The following is a 20311-nucleotide window of genomic DNA, read 5'->3' on the forward strand; positions in this document are numbered from 1 at the left end:
AACTGGACGGGAGCATGTGGACTCCAACAAATAGGTGGCGCCCGCACATTCCTCCAAGGTGTATTTCTGCTAAACCCAAGAACGCGAATGGCTGCATGGTGGGGTCTGTAGTTCTCTTTCCAGCTGAGGGATCTGTGATGTAAAATTAGGGGCTCCCAAGGACGTATGTAAAGCGTGGGTTCCAAAGACTAACGTAAGGAGAAACTCTTCGTTACACGCCGGGATGCCAGACGAGGCTTGCAGTCTCCGATGCAGCAGCGCACGTCTTCCGCGAGACTACATTTCCCACAAGGCTGCTCTGTGAAAAGGCAGCAGGCTCCCTGGTTACCGTATGTCTGCTGCAGGCTGGGCTTGCAGCCTGTCACCGAATCAGCACAGAAATCTCATGAACGCGACGACGGGCGATCAGTGCTGCCGTTGGGAGAATTATGTTTGAATTAAGCACGAGTTGAGAGAATGGCTGTGGAAGGTAAGGCGCGCTGACCATCCTGTGCCAGGGCGCTGCCTTTTGCTCATAGGTCCTGCCCACCTGGGCTGCGAGGGGCAGGTGGGGAGAGGGAGCGCGCGCACAGGTGCCCGCTGAAGCGTTCAAAGGGAGAACGGGGCAGCTGGAGTGAGAGTGAAAGGTGAACAGACCTGCACGGGCTGCTGTCAGTGGGTGAGATTCCCAGATAAGATGCGAGCACACAGCAAGCAAGCGCCCTGTTCTCTGCAGATGCAATCATAACACAGCAACGACTCCTCAGAATATCTGCCCTGCAGGTGCCTTTAATCGTGCGATGCGCGTGGCAGCCGGCAGACAACTTATACGGAAATATGTGGATTTTTAACCATCGGTATTTTTGTTACAACTATGCAAAGAGGATTTAGGGAGGTTTATTTTAAATAATCAACCCTGGCTAGGCCATAATCTTTTAGTCATGCATCGCACGGGAAACAGTGGTTGAAGTTGATAAAATGCCATGGGTGGCGACGTCACTTGAACAATGTAGTGGCTTGTTTCAGCTGTCCGCTGCTACGCAGACTGGATTTCTCTACACAAATACGACTATACAATACATACATAATGTCTGAAAGTGAGAGGGCAGCGCTGAAGTGTTGACATCCATTGTCCAACTCTTGCATGTTGTACCAGTTCATTGTTTCACGTGGAGCAATGCGATTGACAATCTGGATGTTGATTCTTTTGGAGTTTGGCTTCTCTCGCATATAAGGTGCGGTCTCTCTGGAGGTTATTTGTGCTGCGCAAAGAACTTTTATTGATGATGGTAATATAGCTGCTGCGACAATTCCCAGGCCCATGGCTGACGTGCTGCTCTGGACCAGGTTTTTTCCTTGAAATTCGGGGACTTGTAGTCGTTTTTTTTCTAATGTAATAAGCAAGACTGCAAGACCCAAAATGTAAAATTAAAACAACCCTGGGCCGGAGCAGCACGCCCCCCGCCCCCCCCACCATGGATCTGCAAAGTTGGGCAGGGCTGGGGTAGCAGGTTGTTTGATGTTCCACAACATCTTGTCTCCAGTCCTTTGGTGTCATTTAACACATCAATGCAGTGTGGGTGCAGTAGCCTTTGCTTGTGTTGACATACTTCAATAATACATCTGATAATAATATTATATGTAACCCATGTATTGAGATATTGGCGCCCTATCAGCATCGACATAGCTGGCAGGAGTTCCCATGTCATGTCTGACACCTGCTGATGGGCCTGGCTTTTATGGTCACAGTGTTATGGGGCTTGTAGAGTCGCATTTCCATTTGTACTTATGGGTGTAACAGTGCCAGCAGCCAAAGTGTTGACTTGGCAGCATTATTTGCAAAATGCTTCCGGTTCACAATTTTTGTAAAGACACACGTCCAGTTAGGACCACGCGCCAGTCTGGTAGGAACATGGAACACCAGAATCATGTATGTGACAGAAAGAAGGCATTTCACTCTAGCAGCCTTATTAAAGGTGGGTCAGTCTGCCACTCCCCCATAAAACAATCTAAGCAATGCACTTCAGTGTCACTCGGACATTCCAGTGGCGGTGATTGAACCTCCCACCTACCAATTATTAGGTTACCTGTGCGGCATGCCTTTTGCCCCCACATTTCTATGAGGCATTTTCCAACAGCCTACATTTTTCACATTTTTCTGTTCACAAACGTTAACTAGAGTTGCGTGTGTTACTGTCCGGGTTAGCTAGTGAGCGCTTGAAGTCTAGAGAAAACAAACATGCTTTGTATGATATGTCACATGTTTTAGCAGCCTAGACCGGAAGGAGTGAACTTTTGTGGAGTGCTCTAACCTTGTGAAACCTGATTGGTAGCAGTGGCACGCTGCACACAAACAAGCAAGTTAGTGTGGAGCACACGTCCCTCTAATGTCACGGAGCACAAACGCGTTGCAAATTCCCGCGCTGTTTTTACTCGCATTCTATACTTGGCTGCTGCTGTCTCTGACAAGACACCTTGCCCCCTCCCCGGGCTGCTTGAACTTCGTAAGCATGACCGAAAGTCTGCTCATTAAACCTGTTGACTTTTACATCGAAATTCCACCGTTCTCATCTTTGTAAGTGCTTTTCAACTCTTTTTGGCAGGTTTCTCCATATATTGATACCTTATTTAGGAATGTCATAGTTTCACAATGTTCTCCCTGATACAAATTCCATTTTCCTGTGTATAATAGTGGCCGGGTAGTGAATGTTTCGCAGAGTACACCTCCCCAAAGTCGCCGATTTATGTTGCTACATTTTGGCAAGTGAATTTTCTATTCTTTTCATGCTTGAATACACAGCCCTCCGAAGCCATGTTTACTTACTCTGCACCTCAGTATGCAGTATTATCAGGCACATCTTTATAGAATTCACCAAAATAGTTAATCTTTGTCATTACATAACTTGATGGAGTACCGTTCTAAAGGGAACTTTTGAGCAATGGGAAAACATTACATTAATTAGACGTGTATTAATGTATACTTGTATTTAAAAACCCTGAGGTATCTAAACAGTTGAATAGATCAGGGAGATTTATACCTGGGAAAATATAACCTACACAGGGTCACTTTATAGAAGGAGGCGTCTATACCTACAAACCTGTATGTCCCCTCCCTCTGCCTGTAATATAAAATGCCCCACAAGTTTATTAGGACCTACTTTATACATATCCTTTGGCAGATATTAGGGGATCTTGCGATCCAGTGATGGGTGGCAAGAAGTCTTGCTAGATGTTAAGTTGTGCCAGGGAGTGTTAGCTCACATCTTGTGTACCTGTCATGCTTTGTGGCTGTAAGGGAGAAAAACGTAAGAAAGTTTGTCACGGGAGGAGAGCTCAAACTTGTAGTGATAATCTCGTACAGGCATTCGGCGAAGCTAGTTTTCCGTTGACCAGTGTACGTTTTTGGATGCAGCAGTCAAGTGTCTTGCCGCCAATATCAATTTTTCTGTAGAGAGCTCTTATAATTAATTGGGTCTTATTGCAGAGGCAGCGATAGCATCTCTGTAACAAATAAAACCTAATTCTCCCATAGACCAGAATTCAGGAGGCTCCTCCGTCAGTGCGACTAACAGAGGCGATAATGGGCAACTCTGTCGGGTACCATGATTCAGTGGGAAGGAAGGGTGTCGATAAAACTCCATTCACCATGACAGCATCTGTTTACCCACCAGTTTGTAAAAAGTTCAATTTAGTATTGCTAAAGCCTAGCTAACACCAAGCTTCCAAAATGCCGGGTTCAACAAAGCCTCTCACTTCTCTCCCCACTTTGCCATGGATATGTGCTTAGCGTCTATTCATGTATGTAGAAAAAAGGTTCAAACCTTTCAGTTCATACGAGTAAGCATTACACAAGTGTATGCCGTCCCTCTCAGTGTAACAGTGGACCTCTGGGGTTGCCGACACAGCATCGGTTTGGGTAGGCTCTTAATGCTTCCTCTCCGCTGCCAGTGAGGGAGTGTCCAGAGTATAATGAATGACCCCAGCTCATGATTGTAAGTCGAGATCAGCCTGCTCTTCGGCAATCACTGATGTCCATCATGGCACCCTCTAGCAGAGTCCATTATATTCTTGACACTTCCCAGCAAAATCTACTTCATCAGGTGGTGTTACTTTATGGTTTGTAAGAGCATCCCACCTCCCACATGGAGAGCCACCTTTTCCTGCAAGTGTACGTCGCCATCCCTCCAACCATCCCAGGCATCCTTTGGTGTCAAGAAATGCCAGGATTATCCTACTGCAGTTACTCTCGGGCGAGCAGGGAAGAGCATCATGTATTTCACATTACTCTCTCTGGGTGTCCCTTTCATTCCTTTGAAGCTTCTCCTTGGTTTCTGAACAGCCATGCTGAAATCAGGAAACAGTAACTCCTTTGCATTCTTATAAGTAATGATTTCTTTGTGTCTAGCTTCCTACACAATTGCATCTATGTCCCTGAAATATAGTAGGTTGGCACTAACGGGCTGATGCTCTGTGCATCTGCTTGACTGAGAAGGAAGATGATAGGACCTTGGGTTTCAGCACTTTCATTTTCCAGAGTTCCAGATGTTGTTGTGTTATACCCTACCCTTGCATCCTCCATCTTGTGTCACTGAGGCCTGAAGGGCCTTGATGGAATCCACATAATCTTTGGCTAACCGGTCTGCTATATACCTCTTGTACACACACAAAACATCTCTGAGCTCCTCCCTCTCAGAGAGGGGTTTGTAGCCTGCACTATGACTGGGTTCATAGTGCAAGAAAGTTACCCTATGATGAAGCATGCCACCTTTGGGTGGGTGAGGGAAACCGTCCTTTAAAAACAACACTCCATTCGCATTCTTCCAATTCAATAGACCCAGGGTTTCTTTGGTGTCTTTTTTCCCATTCTTTTGTGCCAGTCCTCTGACAGTGTCCTAAAATCAGTTATCATAAGATTCACTTCTGTGGACACCAAGTCAATTTCTTTTTTCAAAGCACGTCTATACTCTCTAACTGCTGCTAGAAGTTTGGTCAGTGACTGATCCTGTGAAGGTGGTCGTCGCTGGACCCTGATCGCTTTGTCTTTGGAGTCCCTTGGTTTGTCAGGCTTGAGGAAGGCATATTTATGCAAGCAGTTATGCTGGGGCTGTGTAGGCCCATCTTTTGCATCTTATTACAGTCAGCTAGTGCACATTTGCATGGCGTACAATGGTACATAAAATGTCACTCCACCAACTCTTTGGATCTCCGGAAGGTGCTCTGCTATACGGTTCAAGTATTTGTTTCCGTGACACTGGGCATCACCACCACCGTCTTCCGTGCACAGTCAACTTCTGTTTCTCTTCCCAGTGCACCGAGTGGCCTGTCAGTTTGCCCTCACGCTGGTAAGAATAAAGCACTCCAACTGCTGTGCAAATCCTGTGGGCCACTCTAGGTTTTCATGGATGAGCCCTCCGGGTGGTTGTGCATCACTGCTTTGTTGGGTCACCTCAGATACACTTTTGCCACTTGAGGTCCGACTCACCTCATTGTTGTTGAATATGTCTGCGCCCGTCCACCAGTGGCACCCCTTAATGGTTGTGCACAGGCCTCAGGTGCAGCATGCCTCCACTTCCTGTCAAGCTCAGCCTTGACCTCTTGCATCTTTCAGCTTGGCCATGTGTGACTTAACCTGTGTCCCAGGTGGAGAAAGGGTCCTTACTTCAACTGCTGGGAAGTAAAGCGGCAGGAACATCTTCTCCACTAATCTGCATTGTTCCTGGTGGAGAGAAGAAAGGAGGTGGGGTATTATTAGAGGTTGCAAAATGCTTACTATCCTGGATCACTCCCATCCCATAACGGCCAAGTTACCCAGGTCCTTGCGTGATGTGCAGCTCCAGTCCAGTTTTTTCCATTTGAATTCTGGGAAATGTAGTCCAGTTTTTTTTAATAAACATCTTTATTGGTTTTTAAAACATACAGGTAGCAGCTGGACACATTTGAGCATTGTTTCATAGCGTCGCAGATTACCATTCCAATGATTAGAAACAGGTAAGCGCCCTGGTGTACAACCATGACATATAAACATTACAGTCGTATACATAGGTGGGTTCAATTATAATCCGTGGTAGTCCTGTTTTTATTATGGAATAAACAAGACTACAATTCCCAGATTTCAAAGAAAAACCCTGGACTGGGGCAGCCATAACGCATGGAACTGGAAAACGTGGCAGCGCTGCCATCTATGCACCCTCAAGGCACACCATTGACCTCTATGACAACAATGTAAAACTCAGGGCTCGGGGTGAAAAGAGACAGTAAGTGACATATAGCATTGAGAAAATGGCTGGTACATGTTTGTCATGCCATCACTACCCACTCCACCTCCTCTACACAGCCAGCACCTCTTCAAAGAATCTTTTTTGTGTTGCAGTTCTTTATTGAAAAAATAATGGATAGCAAAACAGAGGGAGGAGCGGATGGGAAGGTAACAGGGCAGTGAATACAATGACAACAAAGTCAATACACATCGGCCATGAATCTCTGTAGGCCCAGACGAAGCAAAAGAAACCACAATACAGGGCACATATTATCTAATGAGGCCACATCTTCCCAGGAAGCGGGGGACCATGTTACAGAGACATGCCATAAGCATGGGGGCCCATTTGGGATTATAACGGGACGTGTCTAAGGGGAGGCGGAGGGGAGCGCAATAGAGAGGAAGGATGAGAAGGTGAAGAAAGAGAAGGCGGTGGAGGTGAAAGAGGACCGCAGGTTTTGGGGGTGGGGGGGCGCCCAAAGGGAGCCCTACAGTCAGTAGCAATGGACGAGCCTCAACGCATCCTCCAGGTGAATTGTCCGGAGGGGAGTGGGTCATGTGTAGGGCCAAAAATCTATTTGCGGAGGAAGGACACCATATCTGGAGGAAGATCTCCGCTCTGTCCTGGACGTTATAGATGATACGTTTATGGGAGGCCACATGGTATACTGCCACCAGTAACTCCTCATGGGAAGGGGCGTGAGAAATCGCCAGTGGCGAAGAATGCATATCTTGGATGTGGCAAGGGCTGTATGCAACAGTTGACGCTGAAGGTCCCAGAGGTCTGGGGAGTCCCCAATGTCATATAAAAAGATCAAGGGTAGGGGGTCTTGATCAGCGTCTCAGACAAAGTAGTCCCCACTGCATCCAAGAAGGGCTGGATTGAGGGGCAATCACAGAGGACGTTCAATAGATCACAGCAGGCATTAGGGCAACGCCAGTAGGTCACATGGATCAACAGGCCTGCCTTTCACAATTTCACAGGGGTCCAGTGCCAATCATGCAGTGTCTTAAAGAGGCAGAACTTCAATGGGTCCTCCATAATTCAACGGACGAGTACCTACAGGAGTTCAGCCCAATTGTATGCCTCATATTCCGTCTTCAGTCATTTGACTCGTAGGTTGTTGAGGAGAGGAAGGGAAAAAAGGTGGCAGTTCATAAGGTCGTAGAGACCCGACTTATCCTGAGGGAGTGGCCCCATTTTCTGAAATAGGAAACTACAGGGGAGGGTTGGAGGGCCCAGGATTGCACTCCTAAACACTGTGGAAGGCAGTGTTGTAATTGAAGGTACCTCCACGATTGTTGAGGTGGTCGGCCGAACTCCTCACGGAGTGCCTCGCAGGGCTTGAGGGTACCATCATCGATGACCTGGTCTGGGCTGTTGATGCCAGCCGCATGCCACGGTTCCCAGTCGTAGACCGCCTCTCCAATGCGCAGGCAGGCTTTGCCCCTAAAGGGTGCATGCTCATGGAGGAGGGGGTCCACTCCAAAAAGGGGGTTGGCTCTGCGTCAGGATTTCAGCATGGCCTGCACAATCGGGTTGACAGGGCATGACGGAGGAGCGCCTCCCTTATAAAGAGGATCGAGTCCGTGCCGGCATGCCAGTAGCGTGTGCTCTGTGATAACCCACTCTGGTGGGTCTGATGTCCCGGGAAGCATGTAAGCCACCTGGAAGTGATGAAGGGCCAGGGCGTAGTGTTTGACCTACACGAGGGATATGCCAGGAGTTTGGCATAGGCTAGGCGGGTGCGGGAGGACCCCCAGATAAAATAGCAAATTCCTGCATCCACAGAGTGTAGTGTGGACAGTGGGACCAAGCGAGGCAGCATGCCAAGGGCATAGGTGAACTGCCTAAGCATGACCATTTGTACTGCCTGTACCCTCCCCCACATGGATAGACCAAGATGAGACCACTTTGCAAAGTCTAATTTCATATGGGCGATTAGGGGATCGAGATTGCCTGCCAACAAATAGTCCAGACCCCTGTTGACATGAATGCCCAGGGACCTGAGACGCGACTGTGTCCAGCGGAAGAGATAGCAATGGATCGCTACTCATGTGGTCACTTGCAAAAGAGACAGTGCCGCGCTCTTGTCCCAAATCAATCGATTACCTGACAGTGCCTCAAAGTCAGCGATGATTTCCAGCAGAGCCAGAAGAGAACGATGAAGGTCCATGAGCGTGATGAGTATGTCATCCGCATACAGATATACTGCGGACATCCCTTCTAGAAGAGAGACATGAGTGGGGCTTGATGAAGAGTGGCCGCAAGGGGTCCATGGCCAGGAGGAACAGCAGGGGCAATAGCAGGCAGCCCTTGTGAGTCCTTTTCCCAATCGGGCAATGGATCTGACAAGAAGCTGTTGCAGTTAACCTGAGCAGTAGGGTAGTCCTAAAGCCAGCGGACCTTCTTAATAAATTCCTCTCCTAGACCAAATCGTCGCAAGGCTGCAAAGAGGTACCCCCACCCAATCCTATTGAACGCCTTCTTTGTGTCTAGGGAAAGGGAAAGAGCCATGTCCGGTAGGTCATTAGCTGCCCATTGGGTGTGGGCGAGGGTACGGATGTGGTTCCTGGAGGAGTAGCTTGGGACAAACCTCACCTTCGTGTGGTGGACCAAGGTCGAGATCACCTCACAGAGACAGGTCACCCGCGAGCAGTGTTATGTCCCCATTGAGTAAGGAGATGGGTCTGTCGCTGCCACATAGGAGGATATCCTTCCATGGTTTGGCGAGGACCGTTATCACTGCTCTGTTAGAGATGGAGCCAAGGGAACCTGACTGTCCGGATTCGCGGAAGGCATCATGGAGGGAGTTGATGATGTCCCCTCCTGCCCATTTGTAGAACTCTGCGGGGAAGCTGTCCTTCCCGAGAGCTTTATGGTAGGGGAGTCTTGAGATGGATTGTGCTATCTCGGTCTTGCTGATTTCCCCATCAAGTAAAGGCCTGACAAGCCTTATTAAAACTAGGAAAGTGCACATCATCAAAGAAGGCCTCCAGGTAGGTGGTGTTGGCCGGGGCATAGGGTCCAGTAGAAGTTTTGCAAATTCACTGACTATGTCTTGTGCGCGGGTAAGAACAGTGCAGCCTCCTGTTAGTGCAGTTGGACTGCCAGGAGGCGACTCGCTTTCTCGTCCTTTTCATAGTGCCGACCCTTAAACCTCTGTGGTGCATATTTGGCTTTGGATGTGAACAGTGCATTCAGGTAAATATGGGCCTTATCCAGCGGTGGTGAGTGGGGGAAGAGGGCTTTACAATATAGAGGCGTGTGAGAGCCACAATCTCACCCTCCAGATCCTTCTGGTGAGTCACTCTCTACGCCTTGGCCAGAACTGCACCCCTCATAAGTTGTCTATAGATAGTCACCTTTGTGACTGCCCTGCCCACAAAACCCTGTTTGAGGAAACGAGACCCTTTTGTCTTCCAGGTATGTGGATACATGGGAGCAAAGTTGGGATTTACCCTGGGGGGTGCCTTAGCATGATATATTCAAGCGCCATGGCTTTCGGCCTGGACAGGCAAGGCCGAGGGCCAGGACAAGCAAGACCGGTGCCTGATCAGAGGGTGCAGTCTCCATGATCCGGAATTCCCGAGTGATGGCCACTACCCGGTGGAAAACCAGACAGTAGTCCGGTCTGGATTGGACACCATGTATGAGTGATAAGAAGGTATACTCCCAGTCCACATGATGAGAGAGCTGCCAGTAGTCCACCAAGTCGTGATCAGGAGGGCCCTGTCTGCATTGTTAGCGGCATCCAGAGGGCCGGTGTGGTCCAGCACCACATCCCACACTAAGTACCAGTCACCCCAGATTAAGTATTGGGAGCCCCCAATTTCCGTGAGGTGGCAGTTGAGCTGGAGGAAAAACAGATGGTTAGGACCTGTAGAGTGTACACCGAACCAACACAAAGCGTCCGCTCCCCAAACTTCAGTTTGACAAAAACACAGGGGGTGCCTGGGTCGGGCCAGGACTTCAGGATGGTGAATGGTCAGGGACCAGCAAAGGAGGACCGGAACTCCACAGTTGCTGGAGGAGCTAGAGCCCAGCTCCGTTGTTGCTGGGCAACTGCTATGAACTACTCTTACCACCCATTCCCGACGGCGCTTCTCGGATTCTAGGCTGGAGAGGTGGGTCTCCTCAAAAGGGCCATGTCCACTTGGTATGTCTGCAGGTAGGACAGCACCTTCTTGCGTTTCGTATAGTGTGTTAGCCCACTGACATTCCATGAGATGGCATGCAGAGAGGGGTATGATGAGGGGCCAGTACTTGCCATTAGGGCAGGGTGTGGGCCAGACCGTGACAAAAGGCAGTGGAGACCCTAAGGGGTAGGGTGCGAGGAGGCAAAGGGTAACCTGTGTATTGAAAGGAGGGTAAGGGGGAGGGAGGAGGAAGAGAAGGAGGATAAGAAAAGAAGGGAATGTAAGAGAGAGGAGGGAGCAGTATGGGAGATCCTCTGACGCGGCACTGTGTGGGGTGCCAATGTGGAAATGAGCCTTTGTAGAGGCCCACCGGTGCAGGGGTTCTCCCTTATCTGTCCACTGGTACTTAAAACAACAAAGAAGAGATTGGCACGGAAGCTGTAGTATCAAAGAAATAGATTTATTAACCTCTCATGAGTGGGACTACGTCAATACAGTACCCTCAGGCCACTGTTGGAGGTAGTCCATAGAATACACAGGCCATGGGCCTTATATATACATTTGTTGCACAGTCAGCATGGAGACTCAAAGGGGAGGTACAGGCATACACAAGAATAGTTATTGACTAACATGGGCATACAAAAATTGTTTGGTCAACAGAGTGGGGGTGGCGACATTTCTGCTTACATCCGTTAAAACAGCCTGACAGTTACACTCTAAGACAGGGCCATTCTAGCAGCTACAGGCCTTTCTGAGCATGCGCAGTGCTCTGGCTCTTTACTGAAAGAGTGAACTATAGTAGATGGCTCAAGCAGAATAGAAAAGCAGGCAACAGTGAAGACGGAAGAAGCACATGGCTAACTAAAATGGATGCCACAAACAAAATGGCTTCAGCTTATGCTAACGGTAATTTCTGCGATTTCCACACCAAATGCAGAGGGGGGGGGTCAAAATAGTAAGGGAAGGGGAAATAAACAAATTGGTGCTGAACCTAGGGCAGGCCTCCGGGAAGACCGGAGACTATAGTCTGTGGTTCTAGGCTTGCAGCTCCTTGGAACCCACAGAGAGGGGCAGTGCAGAAGGCATATAATAGAAAACCAGGAAGGGAATAAAACTGCAGAGGAAGATAAGATGGCTTTAGGCTGGGTCATACACTAAAAGACCTTCCCAGTGACTAGGGATGGGCGTGGAGGGGTGCTGCCAAAGACAGTCAGGCAGTATGTGCCAAGCAAGTGTGTCCCGGGAGCAGTGGGGTAGGGAGCCATGAGAGGCCATCAAGTGGAGGAATGGTGGTGCGGGGAAGTGGGTTTGGGACTCAGTGAGTGGCTAGGAAGTGGAGGGAAGGCTGCAATGGAGGCCCATCAACCTGGGGCATCCCGCCCGCTGGGGATGCAGCTCCCACACACAAACAATACCAACAGAATGAAACTTCAAAATACATCGCAGCATAGAGCGGTTCTAGGGCATGCGGATACACAGAAAGAAAAAGCGTTCAGAAACATTCAGCAAATAACTGGGCTATGCAAACGGCACTGAGGAGAAATACAGGCATGCAACAAGATACTCATTCATCCGTTGCTAGGAGGTCAAGTACCACGGCACCAAGCGTATAAGGTAGGGAGGCATGAACGATGCAGCGATAGGAATGTCTCAGCCATCGGGTTGTGAGGGCTTAAGCGGAGACTAGGATTTGTTGCTGCCCTGGTCCTGCGTGAGAGCAGCCACTGCCTTAAGGGCCAAATCCTTGTCCTGGGATCGGGACAGCCTCTCTAGATCTCTGCCCCAGTCTTGGTTCCTGCCAGTGCACAAGCAACTAAAAAGGCTCTGCCACAGGCTAGGGGCCTGAAGGTGTCTCATTATGATGTTGTTCAGTTGATCACGTGCTGTTCGGGATGAGCACCTCGCCAGTGAGCACGCAACATTTAACTTTGATGGATTGAATAAAAGGATGAATTTTTGGAAACCGCAGGTGTGCTACCCACATTGTTGTGTAGGGCACCAGAGGCGGCAGGAGAGGGAGGCATGGTGGAGGAGTAGGGGGCCGGCTGTGAGTCCAAGGGGGCAAAATCCATAGAATGGACAGTGACCGCTTCCAGGAAAAGGAATTGGGTGTCCGGTTCCAAGAAGTCTTTGGACCTGCCGTTTTTCATGATCCACATACAGGCAGGTTTGAACAGTCCTTACTTGATGTCCATTTGGCGAAGCTGGGGCTTCCTTTAGTCATTGGTCTCCCATGAAAAGTCAGCGGCTATGCAGATTTCGTGCCCCTCAAAATCAAACTTGCCATGTGAGTGGGCTGTAGTTAGAAGCTTCCGCAACAGTTCATGTCAGAGGAGGCAGGCGATGATCGGGTGCAGCTGTCCCGATGAGTCCTAGCACGGATTGCCCGTGCGACATGCCCGTTGGCTAGCCAGGAGGGAAGGAAAGCTAAAGCATGGAACTGTGGGATGGAGACCCTTGAGGAAATCCCTGATGTCCACTCCTTTGGCACGTTACGGGAAACCAAAGAAAAGAACATTGTCTCAGCAGCTTCTGTCCTCCAGATCGATGATCTTGTTCCTGAGGTATAAGAGCTTCTGGTCCATGTGTAACCCTAAAGCAGCCCTCTACAGCCATAAATCACTGCTCCATTCCCTCTACCTGGTCCTGGAAGCCTGTGATGTCAGCGCGGATGGACTTGGTTTCGGCTGTAAGGTCAGAGATTTTAGAGTCCATGCCTTCCAGACGACAGCCAACTGCTGTGACCTCCTGCAGGATGTGCTCCATAGTGGAATCCTGTTGCAGGCAGGAAGGGGCTGCAGCGGGCCCAGTGGCTGGTGACCCCCCCACAGGGGAGTCATGGGATGGTGTTGGGAGACTGCCTCCAAAAAAGAGCAGCTAGTGAGAAGACTTGCCAGTGGATTTACCGGGGTGCGTCTCCAGGACAGGGGCCCCCAGACGGGTGGGGGAGAGGTGCTCCTCAGCACTGAGGTGGGGCTGGCAGTCTTTCGGAACTGGCAACCAGGCGGCAGTGTGCCCCCAGGATGTGGGGGACCAGTGGCGGAGTAGTGTCCCAAGCGAGACCCGGACAGCCCGCCGGGCAAGCCATCGATCTGTCCCCACATTGCCTAGAGTTGCAGCAGGGCAGTCCTTATGTGAGGTTCACGCCTTCATTTCAGGCCAGTGCAGTGGGTGAAGTTGCACTGTGTGTAGGTGGACTCCGGACTCTGAAACAGAAGCATCACAGCTTGTGGGGCCTGGGCTGATTATCCGGGGGCCCCCCTGACCATGGGGGCATCATGAGCAATGGGATGAACAGGAGTGTGGAGAGGTATGCCTTCTAGCAGGAGGAAACCAGTGCTCCCTGGGAGAGGGCCCGAGTCCAGACCACGACTCTGTAGGAGGTTCCAAATGAGGGGTCCTGGCACGTCCTGTTGAGTAGCGGCTGGCCGGTCTTTAAACCCTCGGTCCAAAGTGGTGGGCTAAGTGACCCCAGAGTGGTGAGAAGGAGGGCCACAACAGTCAGCAGGCCAACTCTAGGACGGGCACCCCAGAGGAGACCCCCAGTTGTTGTATGGGGGGTCAGCCAGCGGGGAACCGCCCCTGTAGGTAGTAGAGTTCAGCACAGGGCCCACTGTCACAGGGAGTAGGATGAGGCTCTGGCCGGGTGCAGTCCCAAGTCAGAAGTAGGATGAAAACAAGATGCCTCACTCAACAAGGCAACACCCCAAAATGTGGTTGAAGAGGTATTCCTGGCCCCACAGGCAGTAGCGCACTCACCACAAGGGCCCATGGGCTAGTATGCAGGGCTAAGGCCGGATGCGCTATCCCAGGAGTTCACAGGCAAGGTGGTCACACTGCCTCCATCCAGGCAGCGCCGGGTGTTGCAAGAAGGAGGCGAGGTGTAGGGTGGATGGCACCAGAAGTAGATGTGTTCCAGGTGGGGTGACAGAGTAGGTCCAGGACAGGCTCATGGCCACTGCATGGCTGAATGACTGTAGAGTGGTCCCCCGGTAGCAGCCGTCACTTGGTCCATGTCTTATGGTGAGATGCAGTGGCCCCAGGGCACAGCAGCGGGGGAGGGTTGCCAAGAGGCCCTACCCCTGGGAGAGGAGGTCAACCAAAAGGAGTCCAAACTTTGGCAAGGGCATGAGGGAAGTATATTTATCAAGGCGGTGCGGGTCCACAGATGTAGCTGGGGTCAGGGAGGGCCTGATGGTAGGCCACTCAGTGGGACATGGTAGATGTACAGAGGACAGCTCCATACCGTCCTCTGCACTGGGACTAATGTGTTGAGGACAGCTCCAGTTCGTCCTCGCACCTGAGGGAAGAAATCCTTTCTTTTAAAATTGGCTCAGGAGCTGGGTAAGAGCTCCCCCAGTTCCTGAGCCTATTTTATTTTTTTCCTCAGGAATGACGGTAGACGTGTGTGTCGCGATTACGTCAATTTAGAGAAGGGCAAAGTGAAATGAGCCAATCGGATAATTTCACTTTAATTTTTCGGTGCTCGAGCGCATATCTCAGCCCCCGAGCACCAAAGCACATGGGAGAGGTATCATTGGAAAGAGGAGAATGTCCCCTTTATTTACACATAGTACATGTTGGGAGTGACCCTTTGGGCAAGGGTTGCTTTCCATTTTTGGGGGAAGTATTTTGGCCATTTTCTGTTCCCCCTGGGGGTAAATTGGGCATATTTTTAGCCCCATCTACCCGCGGGGGGCGGTGAGGAGAAGAAAATCACTGGACACCAGGAACTATTTTTTTTAGATGTCAGGGAGCAGCTCATTGGGCAAAGTCCACTCCCCATTATTGGGAAGTGGTTTGGACAATTTGTGTCTCCCCAGGGGGCAGATGAGTTATATTTCTATGACCATCCGCCACCCAAGGGGGGAAGAAAACCACCAGGGAATAAGTTTCTGTGTGTGTGAACTGGAGTTTGGTTGACGGTCTGCATGGACTGGCGCTTGGCTGGTGGTGTGTATGGGCTGGCTCTTGGCTGGCAGTGTGCCAGGGCTGGGGCATGGCTGGTGGTGTGCATGGATAACTCTTGGCTGGTGGTGTGCGTGGACTGGCGTTTGGTTGGTGGTGTGTGTGGACTAGTGGTTGGCTGGCTCTGTGAATGGACTTGCTTTTGGCTGGCGGTGTGTGTGGCTGGTGGTGTGTGTGGACTAGCATTTGGCTGCCAGTGTGTGTGTTGTGCCCAGCAGCAAGTCATAACACACACACTGCCACTGAAACACCAGTCCACACATTCCATCAACTTCCTGACAGTGTGATTGTTGTGTCTGAACTGGCATCTAGCTGGTAGTGTGTGTGGGCTTGCAGTGTGTTGGTGGCTGGTAGCCAGTATGTGTATTGACTTGCTTGAGTTGTGTTTGTAAATGGTCTGACGTTTGGTTGTATTGTACTGTGATTGGTCTGTTAGTCCTGTTGGCACATGAGAGTGATGGGCACTTAAATGGAGCTATTTATAAATGTAAGGGTTGTTTGTGTGTTGGGCCCACAGCTGGCAGTTTGAATCATGTTCTGTGTCTGACTCCTGAAAGGCGTATGAATGCACTGTAAAGCTTTTGGTGCCCTGGAGTGGCTTTACAGCTCACAAGCTGTAAGTCGGCAGATTCCTACATTGGTGCTAAAATTGTTAGTAATGACTTTTGCAGATTTTATTCTGTAAAGTCATTGGTGAATAAATGTTTTTTTTTGTTTTTTTAAATGGTGGGCAATAATACTTTGTTTTTTGTGCTTTTTACTATCTGTGTACACTCTCTCTGTAATGAACACCTTTTCCTCTCACATCTTTTTTTGAACTGGTCACTAAGGGAATAAAATGATATGGTATGTTTTGGGTGGGATACCACAAAGTTTACATACCTAGAACTCCTTGTACATTTGATTCATTGACAAAAACGTATTTTTTCTTCACATTACTGTGTGATAAAGTTATGTTCTGGAGACATTGTCCGTCGAGTTCCGTTCTTAAGATGACACTTGAGATGCCTGGGGTCAGATAAGTGACTCAAAATGTGTCGGACGGGAGGCGGGCGGGGACCATGGGAGCGGGGAGGGAGCTTGATGGCCACAATATGCACCCTTCTATTTGTTGTACCGAGGACACTTGAATTCGACATGCTGGTCCTGGACTATACTGTGAACTGTTTAATTTTGTTTCAGTTGCGGTTAGGTAGGAGGGTAGGAGTCACCAGTATATAGAGAATGAAGATCTCCGAAGGATTCGAGAAGATGCCATGGGACAGACCAAAGGAAGGGAGAAGTAACGATGGGCGTCGCAGAGCTCAGTTGGGATTTAGGATGAATCGGTAGTCATGCCAAAAGATATTATGAAAGTTCTTACACTCAATGTGAAGGGGCTTAACAACCCCATTAAAAGGCGAGCCATCCTCTCCTACTTTGAGCATTCGGAAGCAGATATCTGTTTGCTCCAGGAGATGCACCTTGTGTCTAAAGACTGGCATCGCCTAATATCAAGAGCATTTCCCTAACAGTTCTTTTAGTCTACAACAGACAAGAAAGCAGGAGTTGCCATTCTGATCGCTAAACGCTGTAAGGGGGTGGTGAGAGACAAAGTTGCAGAAATCAAAGGGAGACTATTAGCATATAAGATCCAATTTGCAGAGCAAACATTGGTGGTCGGATTGATATATGCACCAAACACAGGACAGGAGGGTTTTTCTGAAAGCGGCCCTAGAGGAGACCATGGTGTCGCAAACACAAATGACATTGATATCGGGGAGACATAAATTTAGTCTGGGATGAGGCCGTGGAGAAAGGAGGAGACTGTTAGACGAGCGTGCGCGCGCAGCGCACGGCACATGCACAGTTCGGCCTGCAGAGCCAGTCCCGGCAGGAGTGTGAAACGGCAGGCCCGGAGAACAATCCGGTGGCCACGACGTAAGGCCTTGACCTTCTCACAAGTACGGGTGTTCAAGTTCTGAGGTAGGGGATATTGCACGCCTTTTTGCCTGATGTGTTGTTTTAATTACATACATACATAAAGTCTGCAGTACAGAGCCGGCTGCGTTGAGAGTTCTACCCTGGACCCATCACTAGGCCCTCCAAGGCTGTTACCACTCCTCACAGATGCACGGCCTTTGCCCTGTTGTCTGTCTGGAATACGGTGTTGTTCCCAGTCTAGGTGGGCTGAGGGTGTGCTTTAAGAATTCAACTCATTCGGCATCGTCGTGTCACTCCCCGGCTCCGGGTATCAACCGGTGGACGTTAGTGAGCAAATACACCTGCTAAAATGATCAGTTTGTTGACAGAAGGTCACAGGTTTGATTCTCAGCAGATTAACAACTTGTCTCTGTCGTACATACAATGTCGAGAAAAACAGCACCCCTGACTCGATTAAAAGAAAAAAGCAGACCTTTACAGCGCCGAGAAACGTAGGAATAGAAAGTGCTATTTTTTATAAGAGTGACCAGTGTGACTGGTGCGGTTTCAAATAATGCCTCTCTGGACATTGCGTGTGGGCTGGTCATCAGTTCATAACTGACTCCCGGTTGTGCATTATGCACAAAACACGCTGGGTTATATATCCCATCAGGCCACTATTTCTACAGAGACGTTTTAATGCATGGGCAAAGTGGGCTCTGGCCCAGGGCCCCAGCCTTTCAGGGGGCCCCCTTACAGTCAGCTCCGTTCTCCAGAGTTTTGCCCTAATGAACTTGATTATTTCTTAAACGGATTGTTTTAAATACTGTTTTCCTTTAATTTATGTTTTATGTGCCTGATGTGTGATAGTCTAGTACAACCATCTTGCTGAGAAATGTTGTGTTTATGTTTCATGCAATATACAGAAAAAAAGTTACTTTTAGATCAAAACAAGGCCTAACATATAAGAAATGAGAGGGCGTCACAGAGATTATTTGCAGTAATATTGGTGAGCTGCTGCTGTGTTACAATATTGAAAACACACATACCTATCCCTGAATATTAGATGTAAACACATTTAGAGCCTTATTTATGAGAAGTGATGCATCGCTGTGTGAAAACAGGGATGCGTCACTTCTTAGTGCACCCTCCTTGTGACATGACGGATGCATCATATTTACTGTATGTCGCATCATGTCGCAAGGAGTTACAGATACTTCAGTAATTCTGGCGTATCTGTAGGCGCAAAAGTGATGCATTGCTGGGGTGTGTCTGAAAATAGACGCAAGTCCAGCAATGTGTCCTTTCTCATGGGGCAAGCCCCATGTGAAAGGGCCTGCATCAGTCTTACACCTGCTGTGAGGCAAGTGTAAGATATTGACGCAATGGCCTCCTAGAAGTGGCACACTGAGTTCTCATAGATTTCAATGTGCCACTTCTATGAGGCTTTTTGCGGGGAAACACCCACCCTGCATACATTATACCTGGCGCAGGTATAATGTGGTACAGGGGTTTACAAAGTGGCGCATCTGCCTCGATGCGTCACTTTGTAAATAGGGCACAACATGGCACATTTTATTCGCTGCCGGTGCGTCACAAAAAGTGACGCACCAGCGGCATAAAAGTGAAACAAGGCCTCATAAATAAGGCCCTTAGAATTTGGACAAGAGTTCCTTTGCACTGTCAGGGACCTAATGAAATTAAATGAAATAATATATTTAATAAAGCGCGCAGCCACTCAGACTAGAGTGTCCTGGCACATGAAAGCGGGAGGAAAACGTGCGTAAAAGACCCATCAGTTATTAAAAAGCCAGGTTTTTAAGTTCTTCCAGAAAGAGAGTAGGTCTGTGGTTAGTCTCAGAGACTCAGGGAGTCTATTCCACAATTTTGCGCCTAGGAAGCAGAGGGATCTGCCTCCAGTGCGGGCACGGCATATTTTAGTCACGATGGCCAGGTAGGCATTGGAAGATCTTAGGGTCTAGATGTTGTGCAGTGATTAATGCGCTTATTTAGGTAGCCAGCTCCTAAGCTGTGGAAAGCTTTTAAGAAGATGGTCATCGCTTGGAAGTTGATCCGTTCTTTTATGCGGAGCCATTGTAGAGACTTAAGAATAGGGCTCAAACTAGATCTGGGTTTACGTCTCAGGCTGGCACTGGCCGCCGCGTTTTGTACTACTTGTAGGCGCTGGATAAGGGTTTTGGGAAGACCGAGGTGCAAGCTGTTGACATAGTCAAGCTTTGATGTCACCAGAGCCTGTACCACGATCTTTCTACTCTCATGCGGTAACAGTGGAAGGAATTTTTTTAGCATCCGGAGTATGCCAAAGCAAGCGCCAGTTAGATTTTTTATTTGAAAGCAGATGGAGAGTGTCTTGTCTGTGACAATTGCTAAGTTTTTGACTTTCTCCTTTTCCGCGGGCAGGGGAGGCAGATCTTTTGGCCACCAAGAGCTCCAGTCAGGCGTTTCTGGATTACCAAAGAAAATAACTTCAGTTTTGTCAGGATTGATCTTAAGCCAGTTAAAAACCTTTGTGAGGCAAGACCTAATCATTGCACCGTCAAAGTCGGTTCCTTTTTCACATGTAAAAATCAGCTGAGTGTCATCAGCATAGGAACCAATTTTGACGCTCTCTTCCTCTACCAGAAATGCAAGGGGGGATAGATAAATATTAAAAAGGGTAGGACTGAAAATGGAGCCCTGAGGGACACCTACATTCATGGCCGAAACTGGGGTGAGAAAGGTGGGAGCCAGATGTCCTGAGATCTATTTGCCAAGAAGGATAACATCCATGTTAAGGCGGCCCCCCAGGTCGATGTTAGCAAGTCTCTCCAGGAGCCTCTCATGTGGGACCGTATAGAAGGCCGCCGACAAATCGAGTACTATCAGAACAGCCTTGCCTCCCTGGTCCAGCTTACCCTTGAGAAATTCAGTCACATCCAGGAGAGCGGACTCCGTACTGTAGTTAGCCCTAAAACCGGATTGGGACTCATGAAGGAGATTCCCATCATCAATGTGCTTTTGGAGGGTCTTGTTTACATGCTTTTCTAATACTTTGGAGAGGGCAGG

General features: G+C 49.1%; 1 protein-coding gene across 1 annotated transcript in view; it reads left to right on the forward strand.

The window, feature by feature from the left end:
• Nucleotides 1–307: 307 nt before the first annotated feature.
• The window catches only part of SAMD12 (sterile alpha motif domain containing 12), a 1313302-nt gene continuing 1293298 nt past the window's right edge, over nt 308–20311 (forward strand). The window contains exon 1 of the mRNA XM_085605063.1: nt 308–469. Within this exon, the coding sequence (XP_085461189.1) occupies nt 457–469 (13 nt within the window). The 5' untranslated portion in view covers nt 308–456. The remainder of the gene's footprint in view (nt 470–20311) is intronic.

Source organism: Triturus cristatus, chromosome 5_1 (genome assembly GCF_964204655.1).
Source record: "Triturus cristatus chromosome 5_1, aTriCri1.1, whole genome shotgun sequence".
Classification (NCBI taxonomy): Eukaryota; Metazoa; Chordata; class Amphibia; order Caudata; family Salamandridae; genus Triturus; species Triturus cristatus.